This window comes from Hylaeus anthracinus, unplaced genomic scaffold, assembly GCF_026225885.1.
Source record: "Hylaeus anthracinus isolate JK02 unplaced genomic scaffold, UHH_iyHylAnth1.0_haploid 2, whole genome shotgun sequence".
NCBI classification, from domain to species: domain Eukaryota; kingdom Metazoa; phylum Arthropoda; class Insecta; order Hymenoptera; family Colletidae; genus Hylaeus; species Hylaeus anthracinus.
In genome coordinates, this window is record NW_026534838.1 from 6,401,862 (window position 1) to 6,425,630 (window position 23,769).

General features: G+C 40.2%; 1 protein-coding gene across 1 annotated transcript in view; it reads left to right on the top strand.

Annotated features, from left to right (window-relative positions):
* The window catches only part of LOC128892998 (forkhead box protein P2-like), a 371,825-nt gene that overhangs the window by 222,152 nt on the left and 125,904 nt on the right, over window positions 1-23,769 (top strand). Inside the window, exon 4 of the mRNA XM_054153696.1 lies at window positions 12,031-12,165. Coding sequence (XP_054009671.1) covers window positions 12,031-12,165 — 135 coding nt within the window. The remainder of the gene's footprint in view (window positions 1-12,030; window positions 12,166-23,769) is intronic.

A 23,769-nucleotide genomic window follows, 5' to 3' on the forward strand; every position in this document is an offset into this window, starting at 1 on the left:
AGGTGACGGGGGTTTGTTTTGGGAAAATATCTTATTAATTATCCGTGAATGTTATTGTATTCAGGGTTTGTGTTGGGGTTGTTCAGAAAGTTCGTGACAATTTAAAAAAAAAATTCAAAGGCTCATTTGAATTTTGGTATATATATATTTATTGAATTACAGTCAGTGCCATATAATATCTATTGAAGAGTCTAATTTAAATGATAGGCTTTATGTTTCCAAATCAATTTTCCATTACAGATATGTACTTGAATATTGTGTATATTTACATTTGAGTACATATATTTTTATATTGTATTTTATATTTATTATATATTGTATGTATTTATATACGGTACAATAAGAAATACTCAAGGGGAATAGCCACCTTGCATTTATCCAGTCAGTCCTGTCTTGCACTTATCCGGTCTTCTCTGTATACATGCTAATTTATTTTCAACAATTCCGATATATCCCCGTGGACTTTCTAGACAACCCAATAAATATATTTGACTTAAAAATTCTCTTCCCTGTGGAGACTATAGTATTTGGAACCATTTAACAAATTTTCGAGCCCATATTAAAACGAATACAGATGCTATTCGTTTGAGAACATATTCATCGCGAATATTATTTTAAAAATATATTTTAAAAATATATTCAGCTTAGTAATTCGTTCTTCTGTGGAATTCATGGCCTTTGAAATTAATAAGCAGCACGAGCATGTTGTACCTAGGATTCGACCATTATTAACACTCCTCGAGAGTGTTACTGGATTCGGTATCGGATCCGACGTGGAGGGTGAGGGAAAACGAGGGCTTCTTATTTCTAGTATCAGTTCGGGACGACAGAGAGAGAGAGAGAGAGAGAGAGAGAGTGGAAGGTTAAGATCGTCCCTCTCGGTCCATAATAAAAGAAGGCAGATTAATGCCTTCGGTCTTGAATCCAATCAACATTATTCCGACAATAGTCCGCCAGCCAATACCCGTTCTACTCTGCTCCAGCTGATATTATCAACAGCTCAACCCCACACCCTTGTCCCCTCTTCGTCCTCCTGTTCGGCACGACAGTCACCCCTAACGTCTTTCTCTACCCTCGTGCCGCTTCTCGGTACTTTCACACCCCTAGACACCTCGCTCCTTCTTAATTCCACGGCCGGATGATAAGTATGCTAACAAGAGAACCACCGGCGCGGATACAGTAGAGGGGGTGAGATCGGGGGTGGGTGGCACGGGTGACTGGTACCTTAAAGCCAAATTAACGCTACGCTCACATAAACGCTGTAGACTTCTCCGTCAATGTTAATGTCTACCAGAGGCCATTAGCCGATCGAACCTCGTCGAGAAACTCCGATCGACGTTCGCTAAGGTCGGACGCTCTTTCCTCCAGGCCCTTCCTCTTAATCGCCACCGCGATAAATCAGCCGTGGAAAAACGTGACGCTGGTCGTCGACGGAAGCCACCGCGTTGATATTTTTCAAGTGACCTTTCGCCGAACGGACCCTCGAATTCGATGCCGAGCAACCTCGTCGAGATCTAAGAAACGCGAGGGTTGGTAAATTCGTAATACAGTCGATCTTATATATTTTCGCACCCTCTATGTTTATCTAGGAAGTTTGACTAAATTAAATAATTGTTTCGACCAGATACTGATGTTACCAAATGAATTTTTCATTATGAATACGTGTGTATAAGCTCATACGTGTATATATATGGGAGAAATAGTAAATGGGATGTATTTGAGAATATAGAATTGAAAAAGATGAAAGACTCTCGCGCGATGAGCCGAATTTTGTTTTTAAATATACAAAAATTTATGGAACGGAAAATCGACAATTACGAACCTATATGTGCAGATGAAAACCAAAATTTCCAGTGTACCTATTTCTACCATTGTCGATCAAATGACTAATCCCATAGACGCTCTTTTTAATTAAATGCAAAAATATTCTACGTGAAATTAAATAAAAGAATGCATGAAACAATCATATATAATACGTGGTAATGGTAGATTTAGGGTTGAACAATTTTATTACAATAAATCCAGTTTGTGACTTTCACAAGCTTATTCATATACATGCATATTTATAATGAAAAATTCATTTAGTAACATCAGTATCTGGTCGAAACTATTATTTAATTTAGTCAAACGCCTTACGAAGTTCGCATTTCTGAGTATAAAAGCTTGAAGCCACCCCAACAATAATTAAACCCCCTCGAATGACCCGCAGGTTCCCCATAGGTCACCATCTTACAAAAACCCTCGCGAATAAAGAAAAATAAAGAATTTCCTTGCTAACCGTCCGCGTCTCCTCAGGAGCGACTCGCAGAAATTTCCATGTCTCCTTCGGTTATCGCCGGTAGTTCCGCGGAGTTGTAAACCGGCCTTTCTTTAACAAATCCGCCCATGAAAAACTAATATCCATACGATTCCGATCATCCCCGCAGCGTCTCGGAGTTATCCACGAGAAAGCAACCCCCGTTCGAAGGAAAGAACGACGACGAACACGCGACACGGTGGACAGAAATCGTGGTAGAGGGGAGAGAAGGGTTCCGGGAACCTATAAAGAAGTGTTTTACGAGGGAAGATAATGCGATGAAAGATGCGAACCGAGGCCAGTCATCCCTAAAGAGTACGTGTAACCGGACCATCCGCCTTCTTTCACTGTCCCGATCTGACCCCCGCGGTTTCGCGGCCTTTCAACGGAGGGTCCAAGACTGCGAGAGGGTGGGTGGGAAGGGGGGAGAAGGGAACGAGGCTCTGGTCCTCGGCCATAATATATCAATTTCGTATTCTAATGTCCAGGCGGTTAATTCAAAAAGCGTCGACGCTGCGGAAACCTAAGCGGTCGTGGCTGCTCCCGCTTCCTGCATGGGAGGGTGACTGTCCTCCGGTTCTCCTCGTCCTATCCTCTCACTCTCCCACTCTCTCTCTCTCTTTCTCATCCCTCTCGTCCGTTCGCCAACCGAAGAAATAAGGGTGGTTCCGATTCCCATGGTCTTTCGCAGTCTCGTCGTCACGTATGCCGACGCCGATACGCGCGAGTTTCGCCATCAGCGTGTTCGCTCGTGTCGCAGATAATTGGGGGGAACTGATGTTTGCGGTCCCGCGGGGATGCTCCCTCTCTTCCTACTCCTCCCTGCCAGAAAAGGAATGACGTACAATCTGCGAAGGATTTCGGGACGAAATTGCGCGCGAAAGGTAACCGATCGGCGAAGGAAGTCTGGCGTTGGGTCGATTGTCTCTCGTTACTCGACCATGTGAAGGGCGGAGAGGGTTGGTGGTTGGAAAGGATGGTTGGGCGTTTAGGTTTACTGAGAGATGGTAGTTGGAACGGTTTAGTTGTTGTGGAGATGTTAATGCAATTCGCATACAGGTTCGTTAACTGTCATCGATGCAAGAATTAGATTTTTAATTTTGTTGAGTCGTTGTGGAGATGTTTAATATTTGGAATTAGAGGCAGGAGGAAGTAGAAGAATTTATGAGTGAATAATACAATTCGCATACAGGTTCGTTAAGTGTCATCCACGCAAGAATTAAATTTTTAATTTTATTGAGTCGTTATGGAGATGTTTAGTAGTTGGAATTTGGAGCAGGAAGAAGCAAATGAATTTATGAGTGAATAATACAATTCGCATACAGGTTCGTTAAATGTCATGCACGCAAGAATTAAATTTTTAATTTTGTTGAGTCGTTATGGACATGTTTAGTAGTTGGAATTTGGAGCAGGAAGAAGCAAATGAATTTATGAGTGAATAATACAATTCGCATACAGGTTCGTTAAGTGTCATCCATGCAAGAATTAAATTTTTAATTTTGTTGAGTTGTTGTAGATGTTGATAGCATTTCTGTTAGTGGTCAAATAACATTCGTTTCTTACGAAACCTACTCTTAATCGCCACCAATCCTGAAGCGTATCACCAGATACCACGCGTACGCAACCTCAACCCGCAACCCTCAAACCTCAACCCCCTATCAGCAACGCGTGCCCACGTTCGTTGCCATCGAACGTCGTGAGGAAAAAGCGATGAGTAATCTGTAGTAAAATTCACCGGTGGACTGGAGTGACATAAACTGCGTCGCGGATGGCCGCTTTATAGTCTCGTAATTTTCATCGTAACCGCCCGCGGAACGACGCCGCCGCGTTGTCTCTGCGCGTCGGTGCCGATCTGGACGACGGGACGCTGGACCAACGTTGGAGGGTGGTGAAAAAGGACTCTTTCGTCCTTCGAGTGCCGCAAACTATTAAAAAGCGCACGTCCGCTCAAATTCTCGCCGGTAGTAAATTACCCGAAAAAAGAAATAATCGTTAGATTTGACCGCCCTCCTCCGTCCTCGGTTTTCATCCCGGTCCCCGCCCCTCGGACCCGCTTCCTTTGCCCCTCGCCGAGAGCGTGCTCCGTTGGAGAGACGGTCCTCTCTTTTCTAGGGTAAAAAGCTCTCTCCGACCGAGGAGCATCGCGGTCTCAGATAAAAAATTAGCCGGAGTTGCAAACGTTTCCACCTTAAATCATATATTTATCGCGACATTAATTCAACCCTTTTAGGTACCCTTTTTTCCCGGGGGCCGCCACTCGGCACGAAGACCAGAAACGCCTCCGCGACCCCGTCGTCTCCCTCGAGCTCTCTTTTTCCAGATCCTCTCGTCCGCCCTTCGTCGCCCTCCGTCTTGCCCATCCCGTGACCGACTACTTTTCGCCGACCAACCACCCGTCCCGTTAGCCCCCGGTCCGCTAATTTCTCAGATTCGAGTATTTTTATGTACCGTCGCGCGAACCTGACGGGGGTAAATCCTCTCGTTTATTATTTAGAAGGGGAGCGCGAGGACGTGCGCCCCGCGCGCGTGTATACGTTCGTGTAGCGAGCGTGCTAAGGGTTGCTCGGAGGCTCCCACACACGCTAACAACGGGGCATTTACCTTGTCCTTCTCTCCTTTTTGATGGGGATATACGATCTCGTTATCTCTTCTTACTTCGACTCCCGGCGATTATCCTTCTTTACGGTCGGTTTGCTCAATCGCACACCCACTGCCCCGCGTACGTGTTCCTGTGAAGCCGTTCCTCGGCACGGCTTCGTTCTTAAGCCTGGCCGGCTAACCTTGTCGAAAAGTCTCGTTAAACCTTCGGTAGTTCGCATCCGGCGGGAAATGATTAACAGCGCGCAGGGAAACCGTGTTTGTTTGTCAATATCCCTGTTGCGGTTACTATGGGCTCTGTATGTCCAAGATACCATACAATTCTTCTCAGTTTCTTCTTCTTGACTTATTAGTCGCTGGTAAACTATTTTTTTCCCTCAAAAACAAGGAGGCATACTATGTGCCAGTGTATCAACTATTATATATTTTCTTTTTTAATGTTGCAAATTGCAAAATAAAATGTACTCCTTCTCAGCTTCCACGTTACTGATCAGTTGAGCGAAATCAAACAGTATTTTTTGGACACGTTAAATTCCGTTTTACTTGTATGTCAAGGGGTTAATGTAAAAGAAATCAATAGTACACAGTAATTTAATTGAAATTTATTAAACAACAAGACGTGTGGTTTCTACACGTTCTGAACAAGGAAACAGTGAAGAAAACTGAAGAAAGGCAGTTTCTCCTCTTTAAATCACCCTAATCCATCCTAAATATAATGTAAAAACAGACTACTGCACGTTAGTTAGTTTTTCATGGATGATTTCTTCTCCGCGTGCCCCCGTTGATCGTTTGAAGGACAACACGTGGCTGAAGTATCGAAAGTGTACTTTCCATGGTAAAAGTGCTGAGAAAGAAAGAATCAACAGACCTATTAGGTATGAATAAGCGACAATGACCGGAACCTACCGCGTAGGAGTGTCTGCGATCGTTCATAAAATTCAGTGACATTTTGAACGAGACATAGAATATATTAATCTAAGTTGAGAGCTGGATGTGGGAATAATGTAATGGAAGAAAATAATAGATATTGGGCTGGAGAGAGTGGAATGAAACGCAGCCTAAATGAGGGAAATAGTATAATACCAGCAGTTAGTCGAGGAAAAGATTAAATGTAGACAGAAGCAATTTTTAGAAGGGAATAAGCATGGGAGAATACTTCAATGAGAGTGGCGAGAAAAAGGAAGCAATAAAAGAGGAAAATTTTATAATTGACGAGAACTGTGAGAATTGGACCTAATAATTAAGACGGATACAAGAAAAGAATCATACATGAAAATTCGCGTAAATGTAAACCAAGTCCATTTATTCCTCGAGAAGTTAATTAACAAATGCATACTAATTAGACCTGACATCAACTATGCACGCTCAAAGTACATTAAAAGCCTCGATTCTTACAGATTAAATATTCTGACTTAACTCAAATTCTCAAAATTTGTGTTTTCATTAAAAATTCTTAACATGTATAGATTCTCCATAAAATTAAAATATTTAAATAAAAGCATCGAGGTTCTACCGTACTCGATTCGTAATAAAATTTTCTCCACGCTGCTGGGAGATACAAAGTGTTGAAATAATCGAAATATTTTACGTCAATAACGTCCGCGTCTACGCTTATGCACAGTGACGTAACCAAACACCATCGAATTCACGAGAGCGCATTACTCACAATGAAATAGGAAACGAGACGTATGTACGTACCCCAGAACCCCAGAGCGACCGTTGTTTACTTAATAAATACATATTTAGTATACACCACGTACACAAGCCCCGGCTGGCCGGCTGCGCCTATTTTTGCCCTTAGTTTTGTTGTCATAGGACCAACGATGGGACGGGGTCTCCCCTCGTTTCGAACCGCGGTGGTACACGGGATACACCTAGCCGTTCGACAATGGAAACGGCTAAAGCCGAGGATTTGCTTCGAATAGTTCTGATAGGACTAGTATCGTAAGCCTAATAAAGTTGCTCCGTGGAATTTCTCTTCATCCCCCTTTCGTACCGTCTACGAGACCGTCGATGCAGCAGCGGTTGTATTTCAAATTTTTTTTAGTGGGTCCATTCTCATTCAACGGGGTGAATTATTTACGTTTCAGTCATTCCTCCATCACTGACGAATGAAAGAAATATTTGGAATTTATTCGTGACTATTACTCGATTAAATTGTTCAGTTTGGGGTTGTTCGTTAGGAAATATTTGGTTGTATAATTCATTACTTATTTTTAATATTCATTCACTAATATTACATTCGTTAACATTGGACAAATCCAAAAATATTAGAAATTCAAAGAAAAAACGAATTCGCGAGGAAGCATGCGTCTACAGATTAATTTATATACGTAATGAGCAAACGAAGTCCAAAAATTAAAGTACACGGTGAAAGTGAGGTTGAAGTTCGGCGAACTGCCGTTTTACTGCGAGAATGGATGTAATTTTTGCATCGTCCGTTGAAAATTTCGAAAGCTTGATTCCGTGGAGTACAATTGTCATGTGCTCGAAACACGAGTGAAAGGAATATTTAAGGACACGTCGTTTCGAGGAATATTTCGTCCCCCATTTCCGGTTCGCCTATACAAACTTGAGCCAGTGGTTCAGGTTGCGTCAGACAACACGTGTACACACGTATTTATGAAGCGGGAGTGTGCGCGCGCACCACCTCGTATTTATACGTACTCGGTCATCCAACGGATGGAATATTCATAATTTGGAGCTGTTCGAGCGGATCCAGCAGCCTCGAGAATTTTCCAAGTTTTAGTTATTGCGTTCAGGGAAGCTCCATTATTTTTTCATTTGAATTCTAATGACGTATTCTTCAAAAATTTAACGGAGTAGAAAGATTGCAAAGAAAGATGCAAACTTGACCAGTGCTCGACAAATCTCGAGTCAAACATCGCTCCTCTATTTGTGCATCTATGCTTCGAATCATGCTTCGACGTATTCTTCTCTCTATGCTTTTATCCATGCTCCGATTCATGCATCTATTCATGCTTCTGTCCCCGTTTCGTTTCACTCTTCTATTCAAACAGTTAAAGACCACTCACATCGCAACCAAAAAATGTCGATTCGCGTTCCAAACTTAAATCTCTCACACCCCCAAACGTTAAGGGAAACTCCATTATTTTTTAATTTGAACGTATTCTCCAAAAATTTAATGGAGCAGAAAGATTTCAAACTTGACTAGTGCTCAACAAACCTCGAGTCAAACATCGCTCCTCCATTCGTGCATTCATGCTTCTATTCATACCTCGATTCATGTTTCTATCCTTACCTCGACTCATGGTTCTATCCTTACCCCGATTCATGCATCTATGCACCCTTCTGTCTCCGTTTCGTTTCACTCTTCTATTCAAACCGTTAAAGACCACTCACATTGCAACCAAAAAACATCGATTCGCGCTCAAAAATTAAACCTCTCACACCCCGCAAAACACTCTCTAGATCTCTCTAGACCCACTTCCCCTCGTCTCCGTAACTTCGTCTAAAAAACCGAGTTAGAAGAAAACTCTATCCCCGTTTCGTTTCATTCTTCTATCCAAACCGTTAAAGACCACTCACATTGCAACCAAAAACCATCGATTCGCGCTCAAAAATTAAATCTCTCACACCCCGAAAAACACTCGCCTCTCTAGACCCACTTCCCCTCGTCTCCGTAACTTTCCCTAACTTCCTCCAAAAGAAACGAGTCAGAAGAAAATTCTAAAAAAGAGTCGTCGTCGCATAGACTCAGCTGCGCGAACGTTAACGAAGCGGCCGTTCGCGCGTCACACGTAACCGGGGAATCGCGCGCAGCCGCTCGCCAAACAAGCGTGCGACGATGTGTAATGTTCGGAGCACGGAGAAGCATATGGGAAGACAAGAGAGATGGAGAGACACATGACGAAGCGAGCAAACCAGCCGGAGAGCCACGGGTTACAACGTGCCTCCTATATGATGTACTGGTTTGCCTGGCGGCGGTGGGGTCAGGGACGTGACGAAGGGTGGGTGTTATGGTGGAGCGAGAGGGGAAAAGTCTTCAGACACCAGGGGCAGGGGAGGGCAACTCGCGATAAGTGGGGAGGGGGAGATGCCGACAGAGAGTAGGTAGGGCACACGAGAGTAGAAGACGTTCGTATGTACGTGTAGTGTTGAATGGGGAATCGGTGGGGAGAGGGGCGAGAGAGCGAGCTGAAAGCAGGCCTGTTGGTTGGTTTCAACTATATTTGTTTATATTTACACAATAAGCAACAGCCTCGCCGGTTGGGCGGCACGGCATGCCTGTGTGCCGCTTTTAGTGTTTAGTCCTCGCTACTCGGTCGCCGCGTGAACGTTGCTTTTCGTCTTCTTTACGGCCGTCATCGTTTCACCTCTTCGCCCTCCACGGTTCCGTTCGGAGGACTTCTCTTTCTTTTTCGAACGCGTTTCGTGCTCCGCTTTGACGGCCCCGTCCACGTGCTTTCCAAACGGAGTGGGGTACGATTATATTAATAAAAATTAATTCGATACGTAGTCGGTTTTTAAATTAAGTATGGAATCGGTTACTTGGAGCGCGGGAAAATTGAAACAATAGTGATTCGCTGGCGGGGAACGATTGCTCGACGACGTCTTATTCGGCGAAAGGATATTCTTGACTAATTATTGAAGCACTCGATTCACGCGTCGAATAAAAATCGGAGATTTAATTCGTTTCGAAATCGGAGTGGGAAACTTTAACCAATGGAGTGCTTCCTAAAAAATAATTTAGAGTAATCGAAATAAATATGTAGTTACTAGTTCGAATCGTGCAATGAAAAGTAGAAGTTTAATTACGGAATTAGTTGTTTCGAGATTGGAGTGGGGAAATTTAATCAATTAACTGTTTGGTGGAAAATAATTAGTCGACAATGTCTTTTTCAACATTCATATTCGAATAATTAATGAATGGACAACTTGGAGTAAATATTCTTGACTAATTATTCACGTATTCAATTTTCATGTCCAGGATACAAATTACACACTCGGTGAAAAATAATTATTCTCCAACGTCTTATTAAGCATCGAGTGCATCGCACTCGAACGAACCACTCGGAAGAATATACTCCATTAATAACACAATCGCTACCGTTCTCAAATAAACTCCGCGAATCGATTCCTATACTTTTAAAATCAACTGAAAATTACACCCGTCTTCAATTTCGACTCCTCGACAGTGTGTTTTCGACCCGGTGTGCGCGCCGTAGACGGATTAACGTTTCCAAGTTGAATGAACGCGATTCATTCGGATACTTTGCCCGAGATATGTGCGCACGATGATCTTCGCGCGACGCTAATCGATTCGCGAAATCGTGTGGCAGTTGTTCGATGCATACGTTCGCAGAGGACGAGCACACTTCCGTCATGGTGTTTCCACGTTACCGAAGACGTGGGTCTAGTCGCGTGTGGTGACGCAGTTCCAGTGTGACGACGCGTATTTGACCTTTTTTTTTACTTTCCCGCTTCATTTCGCGGAAGTGTTACGCCCAGTGTGTTTGTGCCAGTGTGAAACGATTTGATCCGCTTCGAAAGGACGCACTGTGCGCCGTGGCGGAGATATTAAACTACGCTTCTTCCATGAATTCCAAGCTGACCGTTGGTTGGCTTCCATTCAGGACCAAGGGACTACGATCTCGTTACGAGAACGAGCGCGACATTTACGCGTTGTACGATTGCTTTCGGGGGTGGAATACAGTAAGTCCGCGTATTTACGGATTCGTTGATACACGTGTGGTTCGGTCGTTCGTTCCTTCGCGGATGGGTTTCCTAAAAGGGACGTTGGGGTTTTAGTTTTTAACGAAGACATGAGCGGTAGCGGTAGTAGTTGAGATTTTATTTTACACATTCTAAGAGAGCACATGTAGTTTCGTTCCTATAAAGATTGGTATTTTAACACGTCGACCGCCATGTCACCCATTAATGGGTGACAGTGCTGTTTACTGAAGAAATAAAAAAATTAATTTTGAAAGTTGAATATCAAAGAAAATGAATTCATATGAAATATTTGAATTTCGGCGAAGTCACAAAAATAAATACCACAACAAATGTTTGATTACGTAGTCTCCAATGGTCAGTAAATAAGATTTAATCGCAGTAGAAACTTTTAAGAGTATTAGTGTGGCAGTCAACGTGTTAAAATAACAAAATGGCGAGTACTAATTTCTGTTAAACGTTGTATTTATCGCAACGCAGAAATTGAATACTGCGCTAAATTGAATACTGAAGGGGTGAAATTCTATGCTAAGCTTCGATGTCGACAGGTGTCAACTCCTGAACCATTTTAATTTTCGCAAAAAATTGAACATAATTACATATTGCACATCTGGCGAGTTTCAGCCTCGCAAGGTGATAAAGGAACAGTTGGCACGTGGTACGACAAAGTTGATGTCGATCGTTCCATTAAAACTGAAAAAGATACGCGGATAGCTTATTTTAAAATCGATTCTAGAATTATTCCTAAATGGAGCATTCCTAGAATTCGCTGTTTATTATTAGCGGCGTGTACGAGCGCAACATTGTTGCTTTCGCCACGAGTGCAATGGAATTACACGCGTCAGACGTGATCTAAAATTGTTCCTTCGCCGAGGGTAATATCGAATAACAATGCGCGCTTCGAGACCTTCTTAGAACCGCCATTATTCTTCACTTGCGCGCTCTGACAGGAGTAAACTTTCGTACCGGGGTGGGCAACATTCTTATCTGGATAAATACATTAACAACACTGTTGTGAACACATGTATCACTGTACAGTAGCAATTGCTTACATCGAACTTTTCCTTATTTTTCTCTCTCCGTTTCTGAATTTCTTGAAATCCTTAAAGTATTATTTTCTAAATTGTGTAATTTAAAAAGAGTTCCGAAAGGGTCATGTGAAAAAGATTTGGAAACTTATTTGAAAATTCAGTAATTGCCTCGGAAATTGGCCATTGAAGATGAAAATATCGGATACCGAATAGAAGGATAACTGTGTATCAATTACTTCTCAAGTAAATATTATAACGCAGTGGAATTTGTAGTGGATAATTAAAACTCTAACTCTTTGATGTAATAAACGTACGAATTGTTGTATTTCCATTCGGTATCCGTTTAAATAAAAATTCTGAAGTTCGCTGTACCGGAATTCAGCGATTGACGAACGGTGATCGTGATTTCAGGACGATGGCATAATGGATCATGACACAGACGGAGACGGCGCGATCAACTTGTCAACGTCGCAACGACCCTCCGCCGCCACCACCCCTAATGGTGACACCCCCTCGTACGGGCAAGATCAACAAGACAACGACCAGGTAAGGAATTAGTCTACAGAAATTTCAGTCTGGCAATATAATAATCTATTCCGCAGTCGTCCCTTGGGGTAACAGTTACTTAACCCAATTTTTATTACGTTAACCCTCGGTTAACCACCTGGAATTTTGTATACCGATCCAAAATTTTGTGCTCGACTTTCTTTATTCAAGTTTGGATCGTTTCGACAGATTTTAATATTTACTTCTAAAATTTGTGACGTGATATGTGATAGTAAAGAATTCCAGGGAAATCTTCTGGATCTTTTTCTTTAAAGTGTTTAGATTTGTTTACTTTATTCTCGTAGTCTCGTCCAGTAATTTTTACGTAACTCTCTGTAGCAGAAGTTTTCGAAATAGTGGCGGGCGTGATGCATCCGTTTCTTAGTAGCAAGGGTTAAGACTGAACAAAACAAACACTAAAATTTGTTACTTTCATTCCTGGTCTCTACTAATTTTAGAAGCAAACATCTGCTCGCGCTCAATAAAGTCTAACGCGCGTTAAGACTAAAGAGACCATACGTTCCGATTTCGGCGAACCAGTCCCGCTTCATACTTTTCATTTTCAATAATTGTAATCCGATATGAAATAACAGAACTGTCTTTAACATAGTAAACTCAATAATTGATTCTGAAGCTCAATTAAGTTTTATCAAGCTAGAAGATTTAAAGTCAACTCGTTTCAATTACCATAATCAAGCAAATAATTAGATGTTAAATGAGAATATTTTAAAATTGATTATTACTTAATTTAATAGACAAAAGTTATCCATTTCGAAGAAATTTTATATTACGGTGCCCCAACTCGCATTAGTGAATGCATCCGAGGGTCCCATTGTTTCCCAAGAGCAGCGATAATCCTCGATTAGGGTCGTTGTCGAAAATCGAAAAGGGAATCGAACGATCGACCGCGTCAAAGCGTCGCGATACAAGACGAGAAAACGCCTAAACCGATAGCGATCCGCTTCGTTTTGGGGTGTTTCGACCTTAAAATCGACAGTTCCTTTTCTTCCCCTCCCTCTTGTAGTAAACTGGCCCGAGCCGCGATACTTCCGAGGCGTTTGACACCCAGCTACCATAAAATCGAGCCCCCTGATTTCAAATTCAATTCAAAATCCCGCGTTCGCGGCTGAACGCAATATACCACTCCGGGTTGCCTGGGCGAGCACCGTCGAGGGAAACAAATGTTTTATGGCCCTTAAAGCGGCCTTTTCGACGGTTTCCTTTTCGAAGGGGGGAACGATATGGTCGCAACGCTCTGGGCGCAGGTATAGAAGCCGGCTTCAGAATGCATATATGCGCGACCGGCGTGGTTCGAAACGCCTCGAGAACTGTAGCTCTATTCCTATTCGTTCCACCGCGTTTCAAAACATCGGGTAATTGAGTTGAATTGCTTGGAAATATATTTTACTATTCCTATTGTTTTCAAACTTTATATTTGACATTTAACGGACGGGCCACGCGATCCACGTTTTTCCATTCGTGACTTCCTAGGACGGTAGATTTACGCTTTTGCTTGAATGTTTACTACGGTGTGTTAGAAAGTGCCCCGGTTTAAAATTTTTTTAAAAGACAAATTTTTATTTTTATTTTTTTTTTTTTTATTTATTTATTTATTTAATTAAGCAATTACAATAAATCCTCATAGAGAATTATAAGGAATTAGGTTAGCGTGTTACAGTGGCATGGTTTGTAAGTTTCAGTTACTTACATTCTGGAATTTACTATCTAGTGTGATTACAATATGCGAGTCTGTATTTAGTTAATTGAATCTATTGGAAAGTTCTAGAGGGTAGTATCTTTTCAATTTACGTGCGTGAGCTGCAGTGTCTCTGAGTTGGGTGACAAGAGGATTCGGATGACCAAAAAGACAAATGATGTGGGACATACTTGAGAACATACTTTATATATATATACTTAATATATATTTAATATATTAATATATTTTATTAAATATGTAAAGTATGTTCGTTATTGTGTTATCGTACTTCGTATCGTGTTCGTTATCGTATGTATGTTATTAAATATATAAAGTAATAATATTAAATGAAGTAAATTGACTGTGTCGATGACTGTATTATTGTCTAATGCACTGTCAATTATTTTATTCGGTGTATTTTGCTTATTTATACAACTATATTTATTCAGTTTATGAAATATGTCATATTCGTACAATATATTCGCATATACTATATTAATCTGTTTAACACGGCTACATTGAGAGACGTATTTTGTTATCAAGAAGAAATTTCAAAGTCCTTTTTGGAAACCAGAAAATTAGTGTATAGAAGTAAAAATAAATATACGTTCGATAGAAAAGCTACGTGAATACTGTTGTTAACTCAACCTCGACTACTAACAATAGACAGTATCGGAGCAATAAAAGTTTCAAACGATAACGTGCATTCGCGATATTGCACATTCTAGAAATTCCATCCTAACAAGGAAATAACACGGTTACTGTAGTCAAAACTGTTGCCAAATGTTTCGCTCCAAAGACAATATCGATTCGTGATGGATAAACAACAAATTACTGTTTCTTACTCTAATATCAGATCACTGTCTCTGAAAATTCAATTAATATTCGAATTAATCGTTTTGAATTTATGTAGAAAAACATATTAGTTGGCGGTTGTTATATTTATTTGGGACACGACATTCCAGTGGACTTAATAGAATAAACTCGTTGTGCATGGACCTTCATTGCTTTGGAGATAAGGTTTCTCGAAGATACCCGAGACATGTGTGCACTCCACCGAATTCCGGCTTCAAGGATATTTTTTACAAGCCCGCCTAGGGTATCTGTATGTCAGCACCCAAAGGCATTCGACAATAACACAGTCATCGACACCGTCAATTTACTTCATTTAACATCGTTACTAATTATTGGATAAAATCACGTGTTTTATTTTGACACATCAATGTTTATTCAATAATGAGAATAACGCAGTCATCAACCATCAAATTACTTCATTTAATATTATCACTAATTATTGGATAAAATCACGTGTTTTATTTTCACACATCAAGGTTCATTCAATAATGAGAATAATACAGTTATCGACACCATTAGTTTACTTCATTTAACATCATTACTAATTATTGGATAAAATCACGTGTTTTATTTTCACTCATCAATGTTAATTCAATAATGAGAATAACACAGTTATCGACACCATTAGTTTACTTCATTTAACATCATTACTAATTATTGGATAAAATCACGTGTTTTATTTTGACACATCAGTGTTCATTCAATAATGAGAATAACACAATCATCGACACCGTCAGTTTACTTCATTTAATGTTATCACTAATTATTAGCTAAAGTCACATGTCTTATTTTCCCACATAAATATACATTCACCAATCCCAATTAATTACAAAAAAAGTCCACCATTTTTCCCAATCGATTCACCATCGACTCGCGTGCCCCGTCGTTCCCTCGAAAATCAATTTTCTCAACAGAATCACCGCGCCCCCCCCCCCCCCCCAAACAAATATCCTCCCTAATTCCTCATTAAATTTTCTTTCCATCCAGGATTACTTCTAATTCGAGGTTGCACCGTGTAGTATTAATATCTTCACCCCTTTTCGCGTGGAAAATCCCGCGATAATTCGCCGGTCATCGATAACGTCCGGTGGCGGGAATAAATTATTATAATAATCGCTGTCTCGCGCGCGCGCAGTCTTCAAGCACGGCTCGCCGGGGTATTTTTATTCGTACATCGTTTACACGGAACACCCTCGCACTCGTGTACGTGCAGATAGTAACGGTGAATATCAAGTTCACGTGACGCACCAGGTAAATACGTGTGTACCAACACGTCCGCGTGAATTACACGCGCGACACGTACATCTGCTCGCTTGTTGGTTACGTGTAAACAGAGATTCGCTTATCGTCGCTCTGACACGTACACATAAGTGTACAGAGAGAGATATTTTTGGGATTATTTCAACGACACACTGGTCTAGTTTCCTCGAGCTTCGGTACTTTTTTCTTTTCCTTCGGTTCGTTCTCGTTACAAGCAGTTTCCACGTTGCATCGAGTTAATTAAACGAGAGGCAATCGTTAATTCGATTCGAGCGCGAGTCGCACGGGATGCGATCTACGCGATATAATAATCGAGCGATTACCTGGTTATTCGGACTTCAGTGCGTTACTCTTTACCATAAGTGCATTATGCGCTGGAATCGGAACGGTATTAATTTTCTGAGTCACGGATGGATATATTAGTATGGCCAGTGGGTGTTCTTTGCGAGTCGTTGACTTCGTTCTGTGTCGATACGGAGCATCTTAAACTCTTTGTATTCATTTTTTATAAGCAACATATGAATTATACGTAATTGTTTCATGCATTATTCAATTTAGTTCTAGGTAAAGTATTGTTGTATTTAATTGGAAAAAGTGTCTTTATACAGAAGTGTCTATTCAATTTTTATATGCAACATATGAATTATACATAATTGTTTCATACATTATTCAATTTAGTTGTACGTAAAGTATTGTTGTATTTAATTGAAAAAAGTGTCTTTATTCAATTTTTGTATGCAACATATGAATTATACATAATTGTTTCATGCATTATTCAATTTAGTTGTACGTAAAGTAATGTTTTGTTTAATTGAAAGAAGTGTCTTAAAAACTGGTTATTTGTCCCATCACAGTAGAAATAATTACAAATGAACATTGGTAGGTTTAGTGTTAACTTCCTTGGTTTCGAGTTTTTTTCTTCAGAACATGTATATTTACTGACTTATTTCTAGAGTAGGGATTCATCTCAATGTAAATTAGCACATTTGAGTAAATACTAGTCATCTTAAGATGCAGAGGAAAATTATGTAGTCAAAAATTAAAAAACAGTAGAAACAACAAAATTATTATACCGTTTACATAAAATCCTTACCTTGAAACTTGGAGAAATTTAGTTTCAATTTCATCGATACTTCTAAAGTATTAACCCTTCGCACTCGGGGGGTGACTTAGAACTTCTAAGTTAGAAGCGACAGTCTTTATCCTAGATTTTGTTGAATCTCGAACTGTTCCTAAATTGTAAAGCTATTACACTTTGAAGTAGTAGTAAAATATTTTATTTCCAGGACTCTGCAATAATAATAGATGATTTAGTCGTCTAAATTGTTAGCTCCCTGTCGAAATAAAATTTCTTTTAAATAAAATCAACAACAGTGATAGTATTATTTTTTTTTACGAATAATAATGTAATTTAGAAGATCTGTAATGGTTTTATTGAGAAAGTACGTTCCTCAGGGGCTGTAGCGGTGTTTATAGCTACAGTACGAGCTTACCAACCCCGAGGTACCCTAGCTAGAGAAGTAAGAGATACTGCAAACAATATTAAAACAATGCAGGAGTCATGTAAGACGATGATAAGAAGAATGAAAATAAGCTAGTAATAAGTAACGAGTACTGCAATAACTTTGTTTAATAAGTTACGCATTTTAAATAAATGAATGAATGAATGTATGAGAAAGCACAGTGGTGTGGTCCCTTTAGAAGCGTGAGATTCGAGGCGATTCGAAGATCGAGTTTTGAGAAAATATCAAGTTCTGCTGACCACTCGCCGGCTTGACCACGACTTCCTGTCCTCCTCCATTGTGCCATAGAGGATGGCGGAGTAGAGGGACGGTGGGGGGGCTCTTGTCGGGTTCTGTAACTTCAGAGGAGTGCTGATGCTCAAACTTGTTGGCTCCCGTTAACACCTTCAATTGTTTTCCTAGGTCAATTATTTGCAATTACCACGCGGAATCCCATTCCGTTCTCGTTATCGCGTTCTCATTGAAACGGACTGCGGAGCTCGACTACAACTTCGTTGATCGAGTTTAATTTATTCTTATCGGTCCTCTGTGTTCTCTCCGTACCGGTTAGGAGTGTCAACAATGAAGTAAGATTAAAATTCGTGGGTTTACAAGGTCTCGACGAGCGAGATTTTGGAAGACAAGTGAAGTAGTAGTTTTTGGATCTATATATAGAGGAAAGAAACTCGTACAATGGTTGGATAAATTAAAGATAGAAATTTAGAGGGACGAAGAATGTTCTCTTACTTGAGAAGGAAATTTTAGTTCAAGAAGTTCAGTTCTTTATTCTTTGCACACCTGGGACTGTATTGTTTAGATTTTTGGAGACATCCTATTTCTTAGATGCTATTTTACAATGTTCATTCTTTTAGAATTTGTGAAATAAGATTTGATCAATTCTTGAATATTTACTCAAGAAGGGAATCTTAGTTCAGGAAATTCAGTTTTTAATCCTTTCTAATCCTTCACGCACCCGAGACTGTATTGTTTAGATTCTCGCAGGCATTTCTCAGATGCTATTTTGCAATATTCATTCTTTCCGAATTTGTGAGATAGAATATTATCAATTCACGAGTATTCATTTCCAAGGGAATAAGAATACACAAGGTGAATTCCAACCGGGCATACAAGAAAAGTGGCGATATTATAAATTCGTGAAATTCGGTTCGTGAATGATTCCCACGTTCCATTACCGTCGCTCCAAAATTAATGCCGGCGAGGTTTCACGCGGAGTGACGTGAAACTTGGAGACAAGACACTGGCCACGCAAGTTCCAATTCTGGCGCGCGCTCCAAGCCAAGAGATATCCTGGCTGTCGCGAGGACCAACAGGCTAAAGTTTCTGCGGTTCCGAGCCGATCGAAGTCCTCTGCGGCGTTGGCTGAACGCTGTTTATAATTTAAGAGGCTCGCAGGAGTCGAGAGGGTTGCTCGCGAGGGTTCGAATGACGTCACTGGAGGACCAAAGGTACGCGAGTACCGTTTCGCTCGCGTTTCGCGTATCGGGGAAATCTGATAAATAGCTCGATGAACGATCCGTTGAAACATTAATTCGACAACGGTACCATTTTCGGAGCAGGGCCGTCTTAACAGCATCGCGAGGGCCCTGGGCGAATTTCTGAGGGCCTTATCTATGGAGAAGAAGAATAACAATACACAAAATACATTTTTTTTTAAATATAATCAATTTTTGAAAAATATCAGCTTATAGAAGATGATAAAGCGGAACTTTTTTATATTTACGGTTTATTCATAGGACGCTTAGTTTCGAAAATAAAAATTGAATAGTTAGAAGTTCGTTGCGGAAATTGGATTTCAAGAAAAAGGTCTTCCAGGTTTACAATTTTTAACTCCGAAACTGAACGTTGTATGAATAAACTGTAAATATAAAGAAAATTCGTTTTGTCAATATCTACGAGGTGATATTTTTTTTAAATTCGATTGTTCGACTGTTATTTTCTTTTCTTTAAGACCACAGCAACAGAATCATACCAGTTACGAAATCTCAGGAAAACGGTCTTTAAAGTTTTTAATTTTTATTTTTCAAACTAAATTTCGTATGAATAAACTGTAAATATAAAAAAGTTCCATCTTATCATCCCCTAGAAGCTGATATTTTTTTTAAATTTACACTTCGACGCCTCTCAGAATTTTCAACAAAAATCTTCCCGCGGTCAAGGGTTAATTGTACAAAAATAGCGATTTAGAGTTACAAATTTACGAATATAAAGTCACTTAATTAATTTCCACAGCTAATGAATGCTGCATAAAACGAAACATATATTTTTATTTCGCACAAGGATGTCATACTGAACCACAATTCCTTTTTTCTTTAAAAAGGAGTTCAGGTGGGAAGGAGCTAAGACGGTCCTGCGCCCTGGACAGTATCGTTGGTCGGTTTAGGAAAATCAAATGCCCGTTAATTATTCAATGATTGATTTGGTTTGTGGGTAAATGAGACCACGATTTTGGCGTGACCCGCGGAAAAATAAAATGCCCCGACCTGTATCCGTTTTGATATAACAGGGCTAAACTCGGAATTGCCAATAAGACGAAGGCGTGTTAATATTAGCCGGATAGTCGACATTTGAAATACGTCCTCGTTCCTTGAATCCTTCGAAAACGTGAGAACAGAAAATAGAATACGGCGTATAATCTTCGATTGCGTTATTGAGACAATTTTTGAATAATGCATAAAACAGTTGTGTATAATTTACATGCAGCATATAGGAACCGTATACAAAATTTGAAAACGTTCATTTGACCGGTCGTGGTAGGTTTAGTTAATTAGAATTTTTACAAAAATTGTTCCACAGTCAAAGGGTTAAGTGTACCAAAATGGCGATTTAGAGTTGTAAATTATCGAATCTAGAGGGATTTAATTAATTCCTATAGGTAAATTCTACCTGTATTAATATGTGGAAGTTATTTATAAATCACTCCAATAGGTGGAGAAGCAGCATGAGTTAGCTCTATTTTAATAATATCAAGACTAAACTTAGGTGAAAATTTGGTCTAATACCCTTATCGTATTCAAACGTATAAATTCAAAATTACAAACGCTGGCGACATTGTGATTCGTTCTGAGTCCGATGTTTGCACTGTTTACTCTGACGACTGTGTTAGCTGAGACCATGATATCATCGCATTCGTTGAAGATGCAATATAAACGAAGCCTGTAGAGTCAAAGAGTTGTCGTGCGTACATATATGAATGTATTTTCAAGCCCGAGTTGTTTATCAACATTTTATCTCCTCTGGACGTAAAAATTCGTCATCCGTAGGATGTCCTCCAACTGCTGAAGACGTAAAAAAATACGTCTTTCGTTTGCACTTCATAGGCGGTCGCTTGTAGCTCTGAGATGTCGTGTTTACCGAAGTTAACGAGCAAGGTTATAGTTTCGCGATAACAAAAATCGAAGAAGTAATTGATTTTGAAGTCTTCCGGTTATTGTTTAACTTTGGAAACGTGTCTCTTTTGGTATTATTAAATTATACATTCTTATAGCCTTCTTAAAGCGTTGATACTACTGAAAACATGAAGGATCTTTCAAAACAGGCTTGAGAATTTTGTTTTTCAATATATTCAATATATTGACAGGCCAATATTGAATACCATTAATGTATATACTGTCTACACGGAAATACTGTCTGAGTAGGTTTGGGGTCCTTTGGTGTTAATGTGCATACTGTCTACACAGAAATACTGTTTGAATAGATTTGGGGTACTTTGGTGAGGGACCAATACTGAATACTGTTAATGTGCATACTGTCTACAGGGGAATATTGTCTGAGTAGGTTTGGGGTCCTTTGGTGACGTGGAGAATATTGAATACTGTTAACGTGCATACTGTCTACACAGAAATACTGTTTGAGTAGATTTGGGGTACTTTGGTGAGGGATCAATACTGAATACTGTTAATGTGCATACTGTCTACAGGGAAATACTGTCTGAGTAGGTTTGAGGTCCTTTGGTGAGGTAAGCAATATTGAATACTGTTAATGTGCATACTGTCTACAGGGAAATACTGTCTAAGTAGGTTTGGGGTACTTTTGGTGAGGTGGACAATATTGAATGCCGTTAATGTACATACTATCTCCACAAAAAGAAAGTTGGAAATGATATATTCACCCAGATCGGTGCAGGCCTCTTTGGACTTTTTGAACTCAATTTTTTACCCCTGGGAAGGGAGAGTTGACCATCATTGTAATCGCCAGGTCAAGGGCTACCCATTATAAAACAAATCAGCCCGATCGGAGAGTACTCATTTTCTTAAACTCAACCAAACTTTAAGAACAACATGCACTTTTAAAAAATTTGCCTCAACATAAATTTATTCTACATAACCACTAAGTTTGCCATACTTACGATGACCCCTCGTAGGGTACGTCCGAGTGCAAAGGGTTGAAACGTTGCTCTCTTTTCATTTCTCCGGTCCGGGATGGAATTCGTAATCGCGAGGAACTCGCAACGCCGGTATTCGCTGATTAAACAAACTTTCGCTTCGCGTCGGTGTCAATATTTCATTAGAATCTCGTGGCAGTTTATCCTCCGGTTAATATCCAAACGCCTCCGCAACGGGCAAGAATCCAAAGGATCCGGTTGGATAAGGCCACCGGGTATTGACGGTCCCGCGTCTCTCTCGCGCACGTTGGTCTCTTGAAATGCAAAAAGGGGTTGCGTATAAGCGCGCGGTGAGGGGTTGGATGCTTAGCGGGAAGGAACGCCGGAGGAAAATAGAAAAAAGGGGGGTGGACGGAAGGGAAAAGAAAGTCCCGATGAAAGACAAGCGAATTCTCACCTTCTATTCCTCCCTCTTGGATCGCAAATTGCGGATAGGCTGTCCTTTCCAATCAAGCCTGCTCCGGCATCCACCCTCTCGCCCCCATTGCTGCCCAATTCTTCTTCTCCATCCCTTCGTTCCGTTATACTTTTCCACCCTCTTCCTGTTGCCACCCCGCCACCCTTCTGTTCGAGTGCCTATAACCAGGCTGCAGTCTGATCCGCGTCTTCTCTCCTTCTCTCTCTCCCCTTTTGCTCTTTTTTTTTTTCAGCCGAATCCCGCCAGTAACTTTTACGTAACACGCTTCGCTATGAATATCGATGCCCGGGGAGTTAAGGAGAATTCGCTTTTCTGTAATTGAAAGAATTTTTGTCGTGCTGAGCCAGCTGGCCTGCGCATAAAAGCCTTCTTTCGTTCTCTCTCTATCGAGCTGGCTTCCTCGAGCCGGAGCTCTTTCCTTTTTTCTTCTTCGTTTCGATGCGCGGAGGCTTCCAGGCAGAACGTTTCGTCGGACGACGACGGTGACGAGGATTTTAATAAATTAATGGAACCGTCCGGTGACTGGCGACTTCCTACGCGACACCTTCGTTTGTCTGAGAAAACTCTCGCGATCCTTCGGGTGATCTTCACAGTGGTTGCGATCCCAATCATAGTGACTCCTGATCGTGTTAGATGGTGTAGAACTAAATCAGTCACGTAACAATTGACGATTATTTTTTAGCTATTTTTTCTTATTAATTTTATGTACCGTTATTTCGTCGCATTTTTCGAGTTTTTGTTTTATATGCGATGAACGGTATATGAAAAGATGAAGTCTGAAGTCAGTGGTACCATAGGGCAATTATTCATCAGTCAATCATTGTGAATTTATTTTTTTTGGAGCCATTAATATTGGCATAGTACGAATTTAAATGAGCAACATGGCATGGCCATTTAGGATCCATGAAGACTCACAGGTGTAATATGGAATTAAGCAAATACTTCTAATCTTTTTATTGCAATGTAAAATTTAAACTCTTTCGATCTGATTTCATTATTTTAACACAGAACAATTTTATTTAAATTTAAGGCATAGGGAATCATGATACTCATTCGTATTTTTTAAAATAATTCACTGAAGAGTAATTAAAAGATATAAATATTGTACCAGACGACGGGGAAATGAACTCGTTTATTAAAATGGTATTTTATATTTTCGATACGATAAATGTTTGCAGAATTTAAATATAGCAAACAAAAATGAGTACGTAAATAAAAGGAAATATTCAGCTCGTGATATCGATGCAATGGTGATTCTCTTCCATCGTATTATTTATTAACTTTCTAATTGAGATTGAAATTAATCGAATACAGTATTTATGTCTAACCCTTACGGTCTTAATAATAATTACAACGATGTATTTTTCTTGGCCTTTTCCATATATATATTCCATATATTATACAATTTTTCCCTTTCCTTTTTTCTCGTAATCGGAAAAGTCTTGAAATTACTGAAATACAATATTTATTT